The sequence below is a fragment of the Telmatherina bonti genome (assembly GCF_933228915.1).
Source record: "Telmatherina bonti genome assembly, chromosome: 12".
NCBI lineage: Eukaryota > Metazoa > Chordata > Actinopteri > Atheriniformes > Telmatherinidae > Telmatherina > Telmatherina bonti.
Window position 1 is genome coordinate 28,302,570 of NC_136610.1, and position 20,459 is coordinate 28,323,028.

Below are 20,459 nucleotides of genomic sequence, written 5' to 3' on the forward strand. Positions count from 1 at the left end.
ACGTGATTTGCGCTCCTGTTTCTCATTCACTGCCAAACGGCGATCAGCGCTGCCTCAGGAAGTTCCAAATAAGGGCATGGAAATGGAAACCCACCGGAATAGGTCCTTATGTAGTCACGACCTTATAAGGTACGGCGGAGCCGGGCTTTCCGGCAGCGGCGCAGCCTGCTGCACAGATGGGAAATCCAAATGAAATCTAAAGGGCGGCTGGGAGACAGCAAGAATTATGTTGCCGTTTGAGCGAGCCGTTCGGCTATGAAGACGCATTGATTCGGGGCTGTAGAGGAGCGGCGGTGTCTTCGCGATTTACTGCAAGCGCTTAACATAAAGTCTCTCTGTTTTTCTCCGGGCCAGCGTCATGTGTCCTCCACTGCAGTGCCTAAATATGGGCTTCCTCTTTTCCATATATGGACATCTACGTCACGCAAGAGTGTATATAAGCAGCAGGGAGACCTCGCAGCTCAGAGAGAGCCCTGAGAGCCCACAAGAGCAACTGTTAGAGCAGAGAGAGGCAAAAAAAAAAAAAAAAAAGAAAAGAAACAACAACACATAGAACTCCCTAATTGCGATAAATCACACCAAAAGTAAAAAGTCATTTCAAAAGAAACATCTATCCAAGGCAGTTAAAACCTGATTGGATGAGCAGTTTTTAAGCAAAAAAATCAAAATTGATCTGATGATTAATTTTGGTTCGTCTTAGGGAATGAGTATAAAGGCAGAATTAGACTTTTGGTGAAAAGACAAGCGGATTTTTCCTTTGAGAAGACAAGGAAGACAACAGGACCACTGGAGAACAAGATCACGGAGGGAAGCAGAAAACTGTGTTTCCCACAGATTCAGCAGAAGAGTTCAGCACTGCTTGTGCTGTGCTAAGTGATCCTCTCCACCTGCGAGGCACGGCTCTGCCAGCGCACACCCAGCACAGCTTCAGTCCTGCAGCTTCAGCACCGGCAGAGGATGGCTGCAGCCAAGACCGAGATGATCCTCCCAGCCCTGCAGATCTCAGAGCCTCTGAGCTTTCCTCACTCCCCCATGGATAACTACCCTAAGCTGGAGGAGGTGATGATGCTCAGCACGACGGGGACCCCCTTCCTCACTGCCTCCGCACCTGAAGGTGCAGGCTTTGGCTCTGGGGAGCCAGGAGAGCAGTATGAACACCTTGCTGGAGGTAAGAGAGCTGTTTCTTTTACCTCATTTTCTTTATGCTGCTTTTGAATCTGAGTTAAAGTTTAGATAAGCTTGATGAGCAACAACCATAAAACAAGTTAAAAAACAAACAGCCCTGTGATTTTTTTATTTATTGTTTCATATACTAATAATATTTAACTAAAGCTATTACAGTCACATTTTTATTACAAATCTTTGCTTTTAGAAGCTGAAATTAATGAGAAAAAAAAAAATCTTAGCAGATTGGACACAGTGGTCTCCATCAACACAATGTACTAAATAGAAACACAATCAAAATCTTTAATCTCGCAATTGACTTACTTCTCCCTGTCAAGTCTTAAGAGTCAAACAGCGCTCACTCAACACATGCTCCCTCCTGACACTTCTGCTCAATTCAAATTGCATTCCTGAAACCAGCTGAGCTGCAGTTTTGGTAATCAATCGCTTTTGGCTGTGATGGGCTTTAAGAATCAGTGTGTGTGCGTGCGTGTGTGTGTGTGTGTGTGCGCTTGTGCAGCACAGGAAGACAGAAAACGAAAGAAAGGTCAGGAAAGCGTGAGCAAATGAAAACACAAGTCTAAAGGCTTGCACAGCCACTTGTTAAAGAGTTTGGTTGGAGAGTGTTTCTCTGTGTGCGCACTTCTGTAAGAGAGGGGATGAGGGGGACACACTGTCCACGGCTCTGGCAGGACAAACACCCCCCCTCCTCCTTTTCTCTGGATATTGACAGTTTGATTAATGTCTCTCCTTTCTCTGTGCTCCCTGCAGATACATTACCTGATATCCCCTTCAACTGTGAGAAGCCAGTTGTGGAGCAGACCTACCCCACCCAAAGGCTGCCCCCCATATCTTACACTGGCCGGTTCACCCTAGAACCCGCTTCCACCTGCAGCAACAGCCTCTGGGCAGAGCCCATCTTGGGGTTGTTCACGGGTCTGATGGGCAATGTAGCTCCCAGCTCCAGCTCTTCTTCAGCTGTGTCACAGACCGCCTCGTCCACATCTTCATCCGTCCCTTCCTCCTCCACATCGTCCGCTTCTACCTCCTCCTCATCTCAGAGCTCCAGCCTCAGCTCCTCAATTCACCACAGCGAACCCAACCCGATCTACTCAGCTGCCCCGACCTACTCCAGCCCCAACTCTGACATCTTCCCAGACCAGGGGCAGGCTTTTCCGAGCTCAACTGGATCAGTGCAGTACCCACCCCCTGCCTATCCCAGCGGCAAGACCTGCAGCACAAGCTTCCCTGTGCCCATGATTCCTGACTACCTCTTCCCTCAGCAGCAGGGAGAGATCAGCTTGGTGCCCCCTGACCAAAAGCCCTTCCAGAGTCAGTCAAGCCAGCCATCTCTCACTCCTCTGTCCACCATCAAGGCCTTTGCCACACAGACTGGTTCCCAGGACTTGAAAAGTGTCTACCAGTCTCATCTGATTAAGCCCAGCCGCATGCGCAAGTACCCCACCCGGCCAAGCAAGACCCCCCCACATGAAAGGCCCTATGCTTGCCCCGTGGAGACCTGTGACCGTCGCTTCTCACGTTCTGATGAGCTGACACGTCACATCCGCATCCACACAGGTCAGAAACCCTTCCAGTGCCGCATCTGCATGCGCAACTTCAGCCGCAGTGACCACTTGACAACACACATCCGCACCCACACTGGCGAGAAGCCCTTTGCCTGCGAGATCTGCGGACGCAAGTTTGCCCGCAGCGATGAGAGGAAAAGGCACACAAAGATCCATCTAAGGCAAAAGGACAAGAAAGCTGAGAAGGCAGGAGCCGTGGTGGTCACGGCAACCCCGGCGTCAGCCGCCTCACCTGCCTCCAGCTACCCCTCTCCCATCACTTCTTACCCCTCTCCAGTGTCTTCTTACCCCTCTCCAGTCACATCCTGTTACTCCTCTCCTGTCCACAACTCCTACCCGTCTCCATCTGTCGCCACCACCTACCCATCAGTGTCCATGTCCAGCACCTTTCAGTCCCAAGTTACGTCCTCCTTCCCATCCTCCGTTGCATCCAACATCTACAGCTCCCCGGTCCCCACCCCACTTTCAGACATGCAGACCACCCTCTCCCCAAGGACAATCGAGATCTGCTAAAAGCAAAGAGAAGAACTTTCTATAGTCTCTCTGCTCCTCTTCTTCTGTAAGGTTTTTTTGAGAGGAAGAAAATCTGCATCAAAAGGACTTTGTTTTTCTCCTCCAAAAAGCACTTTTCTGCTCCCTGTGCAGTGTTAGGTGAATCTTAAGATTTACCTGAAAGAGAGAAAAAGACATATGTCAAGGACTGGGCAAAGACAGTACAAGATGAAAAGGGATATTGTTTTTTTTTCTGTCTCTGTAAAACAAATGCAGCAATTCAAATGCATAAAGGACTCCAGAGACAGAGAGTAGAAGACGGCACTGGCGGGTCTGTGCTAGTAGGTACACAAAAACAAAGAGACAAACAGATTGCCAGCAGTTGGGGTGCTGAGGCACGTTCGTCCTTGCAGGCACTCATACAAAAGACATTGAATGATATACATAAGCTATCATATATGTATATTGTACATGTGCCATGTTTCGTTTTCATCATTCTTTGGTACCACTGATGTGAACAATTATTTGCATATTTGCATTGTATTATTTGAAGTGAGCAGGGCCATATTTTCTACATACTTTCTCTATTATGTAGTGATAATGCTGTGATACGTTTTGACATTGTTTGAAAAAAAAGCACTTAAGTATTCAAGCATGAGTAAGAGTGATGTTAGTTTCTGTTTGTAAATATCATCCATTGGTACTATCTCTTTCTCTCTTTCTCACATGTAACATACTGCTTGGTTATATGGAAAAAAAGAGAAATGAAAAAAAAAATCATTTTGGAAAAAAAACAACAAAACAAAACAAAAAAAAAAAAGACAAGACAAACGCTCCCGTTATTTGGTGCCTTTTGTGAAGCCTTGCTGATGTTGTGACTCGGCTGAGCGCGAGAGAGGATGCACTGCATCTCGCCTTAAGGGTTGAGGGAATATTTTTGTTACAGAATGTAAGATGTACTCAGAGGGAGGAAAAGGGATGAGCTAAGAGGGCACCGCTTCATTTTATCAGAATGTAAGCAAAAAAAAAAAAAAAAAAAAAGGATAAAAACTATAAAGTATATTTTTGTAAAACTTAAGTGTAAATATCCACATCTTCAAGAGCTGGAATGTTGAAGTTACCTACTGAGTAGGCATGGGATTTTTTTGTATGTTATATACATGCAGTTCATTATTTTGTGGTTATCTTTATTTTGTATTTGTGTTTGTTAAAACAAGTGACTGTTTCTGGCTTCTAAACACATTGAATGCGCTTAACTGCCAACGGGATATTTGGTGTACAAGATATCCTCCCAGAAATGAAATATAAATAAAAATATAAATATATATATATGGAGATTTGTTTTCATACTTTATTGTTTGCCTTCTGTGTTTTGAGACTTCAGGCACTTTCACAGAGAGACGTCTTCCTCACATTTCATTCCGCCTTTGACTTTGTCACCTATAAGCATCTCATCTTCCATCACTTTACATATAAATTGTAAGCAGATTATCAGTGGATTTACACCACAAGTTCACATTGCACAAAGCTATGCTTTAATTGGAAGGAATACATGCACGGCTTAATCTTAATGAAACTCTCCATTTCAATTTCTATTTTCCTCTACGAAATCCTGCATTAATGATAACACTAACGTGCCACTCCCATGCCTATAAACACTGAAGATGAGGAAGTCTTATCTTGATCCAACTTGCTCTTGAAGATTTTACGCTTATCTGAAGTTTTATTTCATTTTAGATTTTACGATGTACTCCCAACCCTGACTATTGGGTAAACACACTTCAAGTAATTGTTTTTAAGCAAAAATGGGGGAAATATTTCAATGCCTGTGTGCTGAAAGAGATTCGATATTTGGATTGGGATGTGTCAAAGTGTTTAGATATGGACTTGTTATTTTAGCAGGGCACAGGTGAAATCTTGCTCACAATAATGGTCCTCTTCTTTACAAATGGCTGGCGAGATGCTGTCACCTCTTAGTGAACAAGCTGTAACACTAAATTAGTTCATATCCATGTAGGTTAATGTGAACTGTTGCACATGAACAGCAGGACAAACTGGGCCCGAAGGTTTGAAATTCTGTTCCTTTTTGATTTTTCACACAGCATATAATAACACCTTCATGGCACCATTATTATTCATCTGCCACAGTTTCCAAAGCAAGAGATTTTTTTTTCCTTTTTCTCTTTCAAACCAATAGATTATAAACCCTCCCTTCTATGAGTTTTTGTTGGAGTAGTTTTGTGTTGTGAAGTGCACAAACCAAAATACTCACAAATGCAAACACAGCTAAAATAGAAAGCAGGAAAACATGCAGACGAAAGTGATGGAGGCTAAGGGAGAATAATTAAGATAATTAGTCTCCTGATCCCAAACTTCCAAACTGAGTCTGATGAGTTGTGTGCGCACGAGTGTGCATGTGCAAGTATCTAAGCATCCGTTTGCAGTGTATGCAGATCGTCTACAGACACAAACTGGTTGGAGCTCCATCTGCATGATGCTGGTGCAGAAGACTGTAAACGTGTGAAGATTGCAGGGTTATCAGACTTTGTTCTTTTGTTTTCTCAGTCTTCCCTTGAAACAGATGAACCTGGACACCATCCTTGCATCTGCTGACACTGTGCGCTTGCAGGTGTGTGTCAGCTTAAAAACTTTCCAGATAATACAGCGACAGATAAAAAAAATAAGAAAAGACACAAATCGGCATCAATTCAGTTGCCTGCATGCCGTCGACACCGGTGCTGCTCCTTTATAAATATTTGAAGTATACATACAAGATATACCAGAGTGCATCACAGGGACACAAATCAGCAATGTGGTTGGATGAATAATGTTGCTGTTTAAATTATAATGTTTCTCTCTTAGAAGCATATCTAGCTTCTCAAGACTTTTTGTGCGGCTTAAAACACTAAAATCTGTTGTGTCCTGTCATTGTTTATGTCATTATTTCTGTGTCTGCCAGCAAATAAAGAGCCATTCAGCAGCTTTTGTATCGTAACTTTCGTCTGTAACCACTTTCTTTGTGTTGTTGTGTTTTTTGGAAAGTCTCCTTATGAAAACAACTGACTGTGCTTCTCTCAGCCCTTTTTCAGAGTTAAGGGAAACTATTTCAAGCAGTGTTGCTCACACAGGAGAGGCTGTGGCCTAACTTTGTCTGAGTCTGAAACCAAAATGCTCGAAAGACCGGCGGCCAGAATCATTGAACTTAGCAGGGAATTGTGTAGCCCATCACATAGTTTGATTCAAGGCTCTTCCTGTCATATCAAAGCTCACGTGCTGGCTATGTTGTGTTTAGGGAGGTGGGAGCGCAGTGTAAGAGGATTTGGGGGTGCAGATGAGTTGTGGCTTCAGTCTTTTGTAACCCACAATGGAGCCACCTCGCACCCCCAACAGACTTCCACTTCAAGAGTCCTGCCTTTGTTCAAAAATGTATTTGTTCTCGTATTCTTTTTGGGAACTGTGTAAAACAAAAAAAAAGAACGAATGGCAAAAAGAGCTCTTCTTTCCCCCTCTGCCACCTCTCAGCCTCTCTCCCCCTCTCTGACTGTACCTCACTCTCCCTCTCTGGTAGTGCATATTTTGCTGGAGATGCTAATGATCCCCCCCACTATATTCTGATGCAAGGTCTGTCTACACTTTTCCCTTTCATCCACATACAAATGTGCTCTTATTGCCTCTTTGCCCTCGGGCCTTTTAAGATGCCTTTTTGAAATATGCCGTTTGATAAGCACATCATTGGCCAAGTCCCTGCAGTGATTAGAGCTCCCTTTAATGTGAGCAAGTTTGAGAGTGAATGAGGGACTCTGGGGCCGGCAGTTATCCATTCTCCTCTGCCCTCACCCCTTGACATCTCCCAGGCCGCTGGGGAGAAGCCTGTGTCGGGTAGGACGGCCCAAAGCCCGGCTTAGACACTGCTGGCCTTCCTCCATCTTTCATCTAGACATAGAGATTAAGCACAGAAGGAGCACTGACACTGGAGGATCGCCTTCATAGAAACATAGTACTGTATGCTGGAAGGCTTGATTCCTGTACTTTATCACACGAATGTGACAGTAGGACTGCTCTCTAATGCCTTTTAAATATGCTCCATTGATCTCATGTTCAGAGCCCCACTCTGCCTCGCTGGGATGGCTTTTTTTATCTTGCCAAAAGGGAGCACTGAGACGGTTGTCAGGTGCTTTCTCCTGTTCTGCCTCTTGCTCTCAACACCTGTTGTGATTTTTGGGGATAAGTAGGTTATATCTAAACTGCTTGATTTCCAGCCCCTTTGCAGGTACATTTCAGGTAGATTGCAACATTTACTCGGAGGAGTGTGCTCGGCATATCCAAGGTTAAAACAAGTATCACTCAAAATGTAGCAGTTCTCTATTCAAAAAATCCTCAGAGACAACAGAAGCTCATCTTGTGTGTAAAGACACACAGGTGCATAATACTTATTCAAGATGTCACAGAATTGTTCCCTATTTCTGATTTAAGATGTGAGATTGTTTGCAGTGCACCTGTTCAAAACTCACAAGAGTAGCATAACTCGCAGATATCTTTGAAATTATTTGCGGCACACAAAAGAGATTTTTGACATATCACTTCCACGATAATGTACAGGTGTCCTGGCAACTTTAGCTCTACTTAATAAGCCTTGCTTGTTTGAAGTACATGGCTTTGAACAGACAACAAAACAGCGCATGCTTAAGCACCTCCAAATATGACACCTCTTCAACTCAGCATCAAGTACACTACAGCTTTACAAAAGGCACCTGGGTGGCTCTGAAATGCAAACAGACCCTTATAAGTCTTTTTGTGTCAAGGTTAGTAAGTGGGCTTGAGTTGTTTTCCTTTCTGTCAGTGTGTCTGAGCATCATATGCAATTCCCGAGCAGATTTCGTGAAGCAGAGTAAATAAATGTAGTCATGCTTTTCAGATTTTCTTTGTTTTCATCACTGAAATGTGCTTTGTGCAGCAGATCTGTAATGTGCAGCCGCACATTAGAAGCTCCTGACAGCACCACACAGAACCTCAGTTCCTAAGTTGCAATAAGTCAAACAAAAATATTGATTTAAGTGTTTAGCTTGGAAACTAATGTGAATCCTTGAGCAGCAGCTTGAGCAGCAGAGTGGTGGTGCGCAGAGGTGCACTGCATATTTGCCCCTGCCTCATGTTGAAACAAATCTGTGGTACCTTTTCAAAAGTATTAGATCCTCAGGTGTTGTGCTCGTAGGTTTTTGAAATGAAACCTGTGATTTAAATGCAGGATTTTATTTTGAAGTAATGCAGCAAAATAAAATTAGGTGGAATAAAAAATAAAACAACAAAACAAAAAAAGAAACCTTAAAGTATCATGTGTTCACCATCTTATGTTATAATCTGATGCTGCCCATAATCTTCACAAGTTTAGTACACTAGCATGCAATTTCAGTGTCACGTGATATAGGGATGTGCACTTAACTACATTTGTTGTGAAAGGCCTCTGAGTCTGCGACACCACTAATACTGAGGGGTATCATCCGTGTAACCCCATGTATTTCTGTCTGGGTTTATATCTATTTACAATATCTGTTGTATTTTTAGATAGATTTATGAAACCCCTGTGATTTTTCTTCTTTCCATCTGTTGCTTAAGAGAGTTGAAACATTTTAAAATCTTGCAGTCGGTTTCTGAGAGAAACTGCACATGTGCCAGGAAGTTTATTACGCACAGCAGCACTCAGGCTGAGAAGCAACATTTTAATATGAGCACAATATCTTGAACACATTCAAGGTTATATTTTACATTTAGCTAAAAACTATGTCTGAAATAGTGGAAAGCTTTGTGATATACGAGTTGCATGCATTGTGTTTCATATATCCGTTAAGAAAATGATGACCTCTGATCTTTCCCCTGTATTATAAATGTTGAGTGTGGAGAGATATCAAAACAGCTGTAAACAGAATACTACCAGAATATTACCTTTGTAGAGATTGACGTGTATTTCTTTTAAATTTTTCGTTTTTGTACAATTATGAAAATATTATCTCTTTTCATTTTACTCCAACTATTTGACTATTTTGTAGAGGTGAAGAATTTAAAATCCCAACATATTTATATTGATTCACATGATTTGGTTCAATGCATCACAACAGAAAAGCATATAGGTGATGACTTACACAAGACACTATCTGTGCTCCCTGTATTTTTCCTTTTGAATCTTCCATTTTTACAACTTCTATTTTTCCACATGAAGCAGTAGGGATGCATTTCAGGGCCACTGATTTTGCTTGAACTGCAGTTCAAGAGTTCAGAACAACCACCAGGTTGTCACAACAGCCCAGATTAAAGGTGAGAGCTACACTGGTGAAAGTATATGCGAGTATGAATCTGTCCTTAGGCTTTTAAGACTTAATATAACTCAAACTGCAAAGGCTGACTGTGATTCACATGTTCTTGCACCTTTAGGATATTTCTATATTTTCACAAGAAGCTTTACAAGAACCCCAGCGTGGTACATAGAGACCGTTAAAGTGGATATAGAATCAACTGACCATCTCTTTGTGATCAGATCAGAGCATTCCACATCTCACTGATACATCAAACGTTAAAAGAAACAGGGACCAAATAGAAAATCTGTGCCTCTCCTTCCATCCTCCAGATGTGCCCTACAGTGACTTCACCACCTGTCACTCAAAAGGCGGAGGCCAGGTGCCTGCTCCAGCACCCCAGCCACCTGTTCCACACACAAACCAGCATACACACTGCTTTTCCAGAGAGCATCAGAACTGACTATAATTTAATCATACCCAGTGTACTTGGACTATGCACGGCCAAAAATAATCCCTAACCCATTTGTTAGATAATACCTGTGGAATGAGTCAGTAATAAATAATGTAAAGCGCCTTAGAAATGAAGTCACACAAGAGGGGGAATAAAAGGTATTAATTCAGGACCAGATAAAATGAATCAGGGTTAACCAGTTGAAAGAGACATTGTTTGTCCTGGTGATTTTGACGATGGTGGTGTGTGTCATGACGGCTGTGCCTTCATAATCCAGCAACATGGATAATAAAAGCTGGCTACTGTGAATCCTTATTTAATTGCAGAGACATCATCACAATGAAATTAAATAAAATAAAACTCTTTTATGATTGCATTTGCATGAGCTTATAAATGAAACTATATGTATATAAGTATCTTTATGTCACATGTGCTATTTTGCAGCAATCATCCGGGTGGGAGTACAATCATAAGTGGGTTAGAGAAATCAGAACTGGGGATGAGGAGGGCTACGTTCAATGTGTATCATCATCTGCCTAGGTTTCCTTTTCCACCCTCTCACTACAGCTGTCCTCCTTGTCTGATGAAAGCCTTGAGCTGCTATATTTGTCCCTCAGTGATGAGGTGGAACTAATGGCTACTTTCACACCAGCTGATGTCATCATTGTGCAGCGAGGAGCAGGATGGTGGGATACCTGCTGTGAGCTTCTGCTGTCCACCAGCACAAGCAAACAGATGAACACATGCTACATGGAGAAAATGGCTGAAAAAGAATCATATAATCATTGGGTTCACACCTGTTCCCACTGAAATCAGACATTTCTGTTAAAAGTATCTTCACAGTTGAGGAAATACTGTGATGCCAACAGTTGAGCAGTTTTTGAACATTTTCTTTTCTCAGAGGTTTCCAGGATTTCATCATCTATGATATATGAGAAAAGCTTTAGATTTAGAGATTGTGAAGAAATCTCTGTATTCATAGGAACAAAGTCAACTGCAGCTGTGATGTTCTGTAGCTCAACTGGGAGAGGATTAAAATGGAAAGGATTCTGTGGTGAAAATCACTTCACGGACTCAGTTTTTATCATATTTATTGCTGACTCCTCAAGGCCATTCAAAGATTTCAAAGAAATAACTTAGTTCGAAGACATACCTAGAAGTGGATTTAATTATGCAAACATTGAAAACTGTCCTGTACACTGTAAAACATCTGGGCATTTTAACACATAATTATCGCATAAATGTATTAACTAATTAGATTGAAAAAAAAAACAAAAAAACTAGAAGTTCTTGCTCACTGGAGAAGCTTGGACTAGGGGGTTCTCCGAGGGCCTCTACCTTCATATTTTGTCCAGTTTCAGCCTCTCATATACAGTTGGGTCTAATAGTTTCTACAAAGCGCTTTAATCAATACAAAGAGAAGTTTTCTGTCTGGCACTTAAGAATGAAGGTCAAAGAAACTCACACATTCCATGTAACTGGGGTAGTAGCTAGTACCAAATAACGGTTCACACACATAATACAATAGTATATTGAAGCGGTTGGGTGTGCATTGCTGTTTTGTATAAATTTGTATGTTGAAACTCGTGGCCTAAACTGAGCATTCTTGTAACTTCTGTTTGTAAAATGTTGCAATGGAAAGGTTCAATAAATATGTTTTGTATTAAGGGGAATTTAAATTCTTAAATCTGAATCCAAATCAGAAATTTTGATTCTCAGGATGAAAAATTGATGGATAAATGGGCAAAATTTAACAAACTTAGGACTGCCGTTCAGGTTTACTCATGTCTTTAAATGGAATCAATTCATGTCATTAAAATGAAAATGACTAAAGAAAATAGTTTTAAGTTTGACAAATTAACATTACAATGTTGATTTATGTACTTAATCTTGGCTCACAAAACACAAGTCTTATTGTTGATATTTTGTTGCTGGTTGCTTTACACTTTTACGTTTTTTCAGGTTTTCATTGTTTTCTTGGGAATGTTGTATTCCATCCATTCATCCATATTCTATACTTATTCCAATGCAGGGAAAGGGAGGGTGGGTACAACCTGGATGGGCCACTAGTCCATCACAAGGAGACACTCTCATACTCGCTCTATAGGTTAAAAAAAAAACCTACTTGAGTTAACTAAAAAAAGCTTTGCAGCTGGTTGCCTTTCTGTCTTCAGTTCACTCAACATCAATCAAATCAAATAATGTCATATGTTTATAAAATTATATGTGCGAGATCCTTAAACAAGAGACACTGGAAGATTTAAACTGTTATCACTGCACAATACAAAAGCTAGCATTTGTTAGAGGGGAGAAAAAGTAAACAGCATGGAAAACATTTGATGTCTTGGTATTTAAAGTAGCATCTACTACCACCTGCGCATTGTTGTTTTTAGGAAAGACGCTCCTTATTTCAGCAAGACAACACTAAATGTTCAACAGATATTACAACAGCAGGGCTCTATATTGCAAGTATCTGGGTGTTAAACTGGCATGCCATCCAGTTGGTTGAGTATCTGAAACTCTGTATTAAGAAAGACTAGGAAAACATTTTGTAATGAAAGTCACAGCAGTATTCAGCTTCCAAATTCCTGCAGTGTTGTTAAAAGAAGAAATGATGCAACTCAGTGGTAAATACACAGCTACACAAACTCTATTCATCTGTACTTAAACTGAACCTGTTTTCACAAAGCAGCATGGCTTATCTGTTAACATTTAGTTGTCTTTCCTTGTGTTTCTGTGTTTTTATTTTTAATCTAATTTATCTAAGTTCTTATTGTCTCTAACTGTTTGTATTTAGTCTGCCATTCTAACAGCTAGTTAACAGTAAGCAGTGTGTGCTGTGGAAAGCCGAATTCAGCCACATCTCTGTCACATCCTCACCGTAAGGTCCTCATTTAGGGCCTGTGACTGCATGCAGTGCCTTGTCAGCATCTGTCAGCTTTGACAAGGTATATGTAGACTTTTACTTTCCCTAATATGAAACAGTTGACAGGTTATTACTGCCATAGTGAAGTCGTAAGCCTTGACCACAGCTATAACCTCACTTTAACTTGGGAATTTTTGGCTCAGCACTGAAATGCTCTGACAAGGTGATAGAAAAGCAAAAATTTCTGTATAGTACAGTCAAACACCGAGCCTGGTTTAAGCTGTACATTATTGTACCTTGGCCATTGTGTGTCCATTAGAATACATCAATGATCAGATCATGAACTCAATATGCTTTCAACGCTTCAATCGTTTGGCTATAAATATCTCGGATGCCCCCTCAGTGAAATTACCTCCTCAGCAGTCCTATCTCCTCCAGCCTTCCATCATTTTCATCCTCTAATGTACACGAAGCCAACAGTAATGGTGCTAGATTACGGAGCGTGTGCATGGCTTGTGTGTGTATGTTGTTTTTTTTTTTTTTAAAGCTTGGAAATATCCCTGCAGTTAAGTGTAATTCCCACAAAAAGGGCCACACATTTCCCCCTGTTCACATGCATGCACGCACACACAAACACTTTGCTGTGCTCTCTTTACACCTCAGGGTGTGAGTGCATGTGCTTACACGCGTGTGAATTTAGCTCTGTATACTGCTGCTTAATAGAGTCCTTCATTGTGAGTAATGACCCCAGAGCTTTTTGGTTATTTTATCCAGACCAGCGGGCTAAAAGCTGCTGTGAGGATGAGAATTAGGGTGTCTCTATTTTTCTAAAGCAATAAAATGGGAGGAAATTGCTGTTAAATGAATGGCTGTTTACCCTTGGTGTTGTCCCAAAACATACCTCATTCTTTTTTCTTCTACATTCCAGTACTTAAGTTTTACATTTAATGAGCATAAGACTTATGTTTTAGATAAAACAAAAACACCTTTCTTCCCATCCACACATATATTGTTTTATTCTGGCTCACTAGCTTTGCTCGGAAGGCTTGAATCTGTTGAGCTCTCAACCCATTGTCTCTGGCATGCACCACCATCACTACTCCATCCAGACCAGCAATGCTCACTTGATGAGGAAAACACTCAGAAAGACACAAAAGTAGGAGGAATAAGAGTTTGTTGACGTATAATTGGGCTGTGCATGTGTGTGTGTGTGTGTGTGTGTGTGTGAACATTATCAGGTGTATTTTGGAGTGTTTTTGTTCCAGAGTTTTCACACCCTGCCTGTCTACTGTCCATCCTCTGTCTGCTCCTTTTCCTTTGTGTGTTTACAGGAAGACATCGGGGCAAGACTTATTTTGACACTGTAAAGACTCATGTCTGATTGGAGTGCTTACCAGGAAACCTGTCTGTGTATTAGTTGTATGTCTGGTGGTAGTTTAGGCTTAATGCTGAGACAGATGCAGACAACCGTCAAGCATGAGCCCCAGCAATGTGGTTTCAATCAGACTGTAAAGTGTGTGGGTTGAAGTTTTAGCACTCATTTTCATAACTTAAAAAAAGACTGAGTGAAGTTACCAGCATTTAGAGATTAACTGAGAAGAGTTCAAACATATCAAACAGTTGTCCTTCACAAATTAAGCTGGAAAAAAAAAGATAATCCCCCGTATATAAGTTTGTGAGTAAAACAGAAATAATCTTCCTTTGTTTTTGCTGGGTGAATCAAATCCTTGTTTCAGATAAAAGACATAGTTTGTAGGTAATATTAAGTAATTAATGAGCTGGGGATGAACATACGTGGATAACTTTCTTTTTAATGAATATGGTGGACAGGAGGTTTCTGCAGGATGCTCCACATCTTTTAGCATTATCCAGAGTAGGCTCCAGCTGTCTGCCTCAGCAATATAAGTAAGTGTAGCTAAAGTAAACGGTGCTACATGAAACCAAAGGATCATCAAAAGGATTGTCTTAAGCCTTAAATTACTATCAAATTTCACAAGTTCATATAAATTGCTCTTGATATTATGAAGGTTTTTCCACAGCCACAACACCAGTTTAGTGATGAAAAAAAAACTTTATTTCCAACAGTTTTTAAGCAGAGTTTACAACAAAAAATAACTTTGTTGAAAGTTTTACTGAGAACAAACTGACTGTAACATCTGTTTTGTTATGAATGTTGTTTTATCCAGATGGATTAGATGTTGTCTTACTCAGAATTAGTTTTTTTTTAGCAAATGCATGCGGCTAATAGAGCGCAATGTTACATTCCTGACTGCACTGTGGTTTACTGTGATGAGTGCGTGGAATGAAAGCTGACCCGTGAAGTGTCTGCTACAGCAATAAGCCACTGGCTGTCGGCTGGGAACAAAGCTAAGCAGAGACAGTGAAAGAGCAGTGAAGCTGAAACCAGAGATTGAGCCTGGCCCTTCCCAGCTGGCGGCCTACCACCGCTACCTCTGCAACCTCCCTCAAGCTTTCATGTGATCCCCTCACCAGAAGCCAACCAGTAGAGGAAATGTCAGTCTTCCAGCCAGCCAGGAAAACTCCATGCCCAAACAAGGAGTTTCCTGTCCTGACACAGCTCTTCCTGTGGGCTATGTAAGGACTTTCCTGCCCTCTCCCTCTGTCTGTGTGTCTGTCTCTCTCTCTCCCACTCCTTTGGCAGGCAGCCCTTTAGCAGGCTGCCTTAGTGCAAGCTTTTTTTTCCCTTCCAGTTAGGTGTGTATGTGTGTGGGTGTGTGCTTACATTTCACACTGGCCCATGTGCAGTGAAATAGTGCAGCATGTTCAAACACAATCAGAATAATTAACTTAGACATTATATTGTTTTGAATGCATCAAGTGTGATTTATCTCTTTGTGTTTTGTGTATCTTTACAGAATAACTCTGTGAGGTTATTGTGTTGATGGACCTTTCATTCCTTTCTGTCCCATATGTCTTTTTCACATTAAGTTAATGTGTTACAAGATATCAGATTAGGATGAAATATGTATGCAAGTTAAGGTTTTGAGTGAGCTGCTCTTAAAGTTTGGCAGGGCTCCTTTGAAACACACCTTTATGTACCTAGACAAACATGGTGGAAAAAAACACAAAAGCACCAAAAGTTTGACCACAAGAAATTCACAAATTCCACAAATGTTTTGTTGGTGCATTTACTGGATGAGAACTAAAGGACTTTTTCAATCCCCAACATCAGCAGTTTGTCTTTTTTTATTGCAGTTTTATGGAAGTCATTTTACAAAACTGTCTACAGCTTCCTGTATAGTCAGTTGCCTGTGTCATGACCCCACTGTACCATTCACCTCTCCAAAAGTACCTAGCCATGAACTCATCAACTTTGCAATTATGTATTAATTAACCAAATATGGCAAGAAGTCACCAGATTCTTTACCAAAATGAATCAATGTAAAAGACAATAGAGGGGATGAAAGCAAAAAAGAAGTTTTAGCTGTATATATTTTTACTGTACTATAAGAAGGCGCTCTAGTTTTACTCCAGTCACCGTCATACTCAGTGCTAATTTAGTAACCTGAATTAATCCACACACCACACAGGCAGACAATCCACTTAAATACACAGCATATGGTACACACTTAAATCTAAATTCATTGCACCTCAAACCATTGCAAATAAACACTGCACGATTTCAGGCTGACAAGATCAGGTGTGGACACTTATGGCGGAAGTCCCTGCTGGTGGATGGACATACCTTGTTTTAGTGGTAGGTAAGAAAGTTGTACAAAACAAAAAAAATTCAGCTGTCCACTCTTAAAACTGACAACACATAAATGAGACAACTCGGACAAGGATCATATAAACTTAGCGTTAAAATGCAGCATAACTGTGGCCTCAAATTCCCATACTCATTCACATGGATCAATCAAACCCCAAGTACCCCAATGTATCCAGAAAATATCAAATCCATCATATGAAAACCATATTTACCAGAACAGCTGCTAAATTCAAAAGATACCCAAAACTGATGTATGCCTAGCAAAACTCTGGTCACCCCTCCAATAAACTGGCATTGCCTGGCAAAGTGCCACTTTGTCTTTCATAGTGGACTGCCCTGAGGCCAGAGTAACACCTGGTGGTGCCACTCGCTACACAATGAATAGATTGAGACCTACTGCTTTTTCTGCCAGTGAAATAACAACAAGGCAATGAGCAGTGTCTAGAAATAAAAGTAGTGAGCTGCGAGGTCAAGTGGAGGGGAGAGGAACTAGATGATAGAAGATTCCACGACGGAAGTTTACCTAACATTTCTGAGTTGCGTAGAGTGTGGTGAAAAAGCGATTACTGGAATATTTAAAGCTCAGAACAAACTTTGCCTTTTGAGCGAATGGAGGTCACGTTGCAACATGTTGTAGTTGCAGATACATGTAGATACATCAGCAGATAGTCATGCAGTAGCGGAAGGTCCTAATTTGTAATACTACTACTACTACTACTACTACTACTACTACAACTACTACCACTACTACTACTACTACTACTACTACTAATAATAATAATAATAATAATAATAATAATAATAATAATAATAATAATACATTTAGTTTACAGAACTTTTTAAAGATTGGGTTTCCCAGCCACTATAACATTTTGTTGCACTACTGCAACTCAATGAACAGGAAAATGTTTTACTGTTTGTTTGTTGCTTTCTGTGCTTTGCTCTCATTACAAAATGTCATTTCAAACTAAATTAAATGCTTCCTGGTTAGGGTTAGAGGTAGGGTTAGGAAAAGAAAATGGTTTAGCTTTAAATGGGATGTGTGATGATTTGAGACTGAGATTGGTTTAACACATGAAGATTTAGATGAGTGCCAGAATGTAGTTGTGCTCTTTTTCAAATAAAAGTGACAATAATTGCCCAGAGTGTTCTTAAACACAGGCCTACATTAACAAAGTCTGAGAGTCCAGCCAGATGTTGGTAAAACATCTGGGTCCTCAATCATTCAAACATGGTTAGGTAGCAAATTACAGTGCAAACAGTAAAAGGGAAATTTAAATTCTGCTTATGGGATCAATCTCCAACATGCAGAAACCCATGTTGTAAATGATAGATATTAAACAAAAAGAAAGCCTTGTGCGTTTTCAGTCGGTGTCATCAAAGCATATATGTGCCAGACGAAGGTGTCCACAATTAAATCTATGTCAACCGTAAAACATTTTGACAACCTTGTAAATGATGACACGTCTTGAGTAAGTTGCAAGTTTGCAAATACCTATTTAAGAAATATAATAACTACCTAAAACTTTAGATGTGGAGAGCCATTCACTGGTTTTCACACAGAGAAAAAAACATCTCCAACATTTGTTACAGCCGGAGGATAACATTGGACATGGTATAACCAGTCATGACACACAGGTGTTTGTTTTATTAATATTTGGCCAGATCCACTGTCTTCTGTCTTCTCTGCTAATGCACAATTGGCATAACTTCAAAGGTAACCTCAACAGGCTTTGTTGCACCACAGTGAAACCTTTTTTGGGGAAACAATCTTTTACACCAAGGCTATTTAACTAGGTCTAAAGATAGCCAAAGTCCTGAAGATTTTCAATGTATCCCTGCTTCAACACACTTGACTTAAATTAAATAGATCAAACAGCCTATAAAGTTCTGCACAATGACTCATTCATTTGTCAGGTATGTTGGAGCAGGAATACATTGAAAACCAGCAGGGCTGCTGCACTCATGGGGCTGCGTTAAATAGCCCTGCTTTACATGCTAGTGATCTGTTTGCATCACTGGTCTGGCTCGTCTGAACTGAATCATCTTGATTAAGCTTAAAATGGAACCACGCATGAGTCATGGTCCACAGACGACGAAGTATACGTAATTTTCCTGGCTTTATTCTGTTTCATTTGTTTATTTTCCCCTGTGCAACCACAAGGTGTGCATTTTGCATTTCTAAGTAAAATGTGTTGCTGGCAGGGCTATAAAATCATGGTTTTATTTACTTAATTGCATTTATCTGATTCTCATTTCAGACAGGAGGCCTTTTAACAATCTCACTTACGTGACTGAAGATAACAGGTGGGACTATGACCTGCAGTACTCTGAATAAATTTTTATTTTGCATTACAAAGGAGGAAAACAGTATTTGGACAACACCTCAGTTTGCTATACAACAGGCCACATGCACAACCATTTTATGTGTGTGTGTGTTTGAAAATGTGCAGTTAAGGGTCCATCACAAATTAAAAAAGAGAGAGAGAGAAGTCTTTGTCTGCTACAATGGCAGTGTGTGACAGTATTTATCTTGCAGTTGTAGTTAGCCCCGAGTGGTGCATTTAATCTTCACCACTTTTAAGTGCATTCAGACGTGGGAGTGGGAGCGCAGGGTTGCCTCGCTGTATCTGTATCTTTCTCAAAGCACAGAAGCCTGCTGATGTTACATTATCTGATTTATGGCAAAAGGAGGACATGTGAGAGGCTTTGCAGAACAGGTTGGCAGCATATATCAACTTTTTGGAAAGAGGAGTTGGCACTTTTTTTTCTCTCAGATAGATAGATAGATAGATAGATAGATAGATAGATAGATAGATAGATAGATAGATAGATAGATAGATAGATAGATAGATAGATCATTTTCAACTCACCTCTTGACTTCAGGTATTGGATTTTCTGTCTCTCGCTGTGGCTGACTTATCTGATGAGATATGGACAGAGGGACAATTTAGCCAACACACGTGTCATAAAATCCAGATAAGTGTGAGAGCGGGAAACAAAGTCTGTCATGACCAGGGAGGCATTTCATTTGGCCTAGATCTGATTGTGAAAGAACAGGAAGCAATCCATCTACTTCCCATCTGAGCGCATAAACACATACCTGTCTAGCATCACCGTATCATAATTGCGCGTTTGCAGTTAAGTGCTCATATAATGAGTAAGTAATCTTTTAAGTTAGAGACCTTGATTACAGCCATTATGTAATGCCTTGAACTATTTTTTGTTAAAAAAAAAAAAAAACTTGTAGATTTCATCAGCACAGAAGCCTAAATGTTGGCTGTTTAGGTGGTGACGAGATAAAAAGAAAACTTCAGCTTCCTTGTGTTTTTTAACCAACAAAGGCAGTGAATAGAACCAACAAACAGGGACATAGTCTTAGAAAAATCAGCAGCTTTTACCACTCCAAAGTAACACAAAGCTCCACTGACCTTATAACATATACTAACAGAAGTGGAGGCCATCCTTTTAAAATCGAAGCTGAGGGGGAAAAAAATGAAAAGGAAAAGAAAAAGGAAAAGACAAATTAATTGAATTCCAAAGGGTGAGAGTTCCTTTTGATCGGTGCAAATTGATTTTAACAGAGTAGTTAGTAGTCATTTTGTAAAATACAGCTGTCTGTAAGCATCAAAGCTGCTGGGATTCTGTTCTGAAGGTGTTGTCGTTTGACAGGTCGTCGGCTGTGCTGTTACAACAGTTTGGAAGGCATCGTCTTTCTCTCTCTCGCGCGAGCGCGCGCACGTGCAAAGTAGACACACTTATTGCCAAGATGTACTCACACACCCTAACGCACCCATACAGTAACATGAATTCTCTCATACGGCTGCCTGTCTTGCAGCAATTACATGATGTGCGGTAATTGCCAGTCTCTGAAGCGGGC

At 40.7% G+C, this 20,459-nt stretch overlaps 1 protein-coding gene across 1 annotated transcript; it reads left to right on the forward strand.

Moving 5' to 3' along the window:
* Positions 1-478: 478 nt before the first annotated feature.
* egr1 (early growth response 1) lies at positions 479-4,524 on the forward strand. The gene is made up of 2 exons (XM_079250004.1): positions 479-1,168; positions 1,936-4,524. The coding sequence occupies exons 1-2, from the start codon at positions 958-960 to the stop codon at positions 3,261-3,263; spliced, it is 1,539 nt and encodes a 512-aa protein (XP_079106130.1). The 5' UTR covers positions 479-957; the 3' UTR covers positions 3,264-4,524.
* Positions 4,525-20,459: the final 15,935 nt, after the last annotated feature.

What these genes read in the sequence shown, in the direction of transcription:
- egr1 (XM_079250004.1), top strand. Translation starts at nt 958, where the DNA reads ATGGCTGCAGCCAAGACCGAGATGATCCTCCCAGCCCTGCAGATCTCA. An exon ending in GTATGAACACCTTGCTGGAG is followed by an intron (nt 1,169 to 1,935) that starts GTAAGAGAGCTG and finishes TGCTCCCTGCAG; the next exon opens with ATACATTACCTGATATCCCC.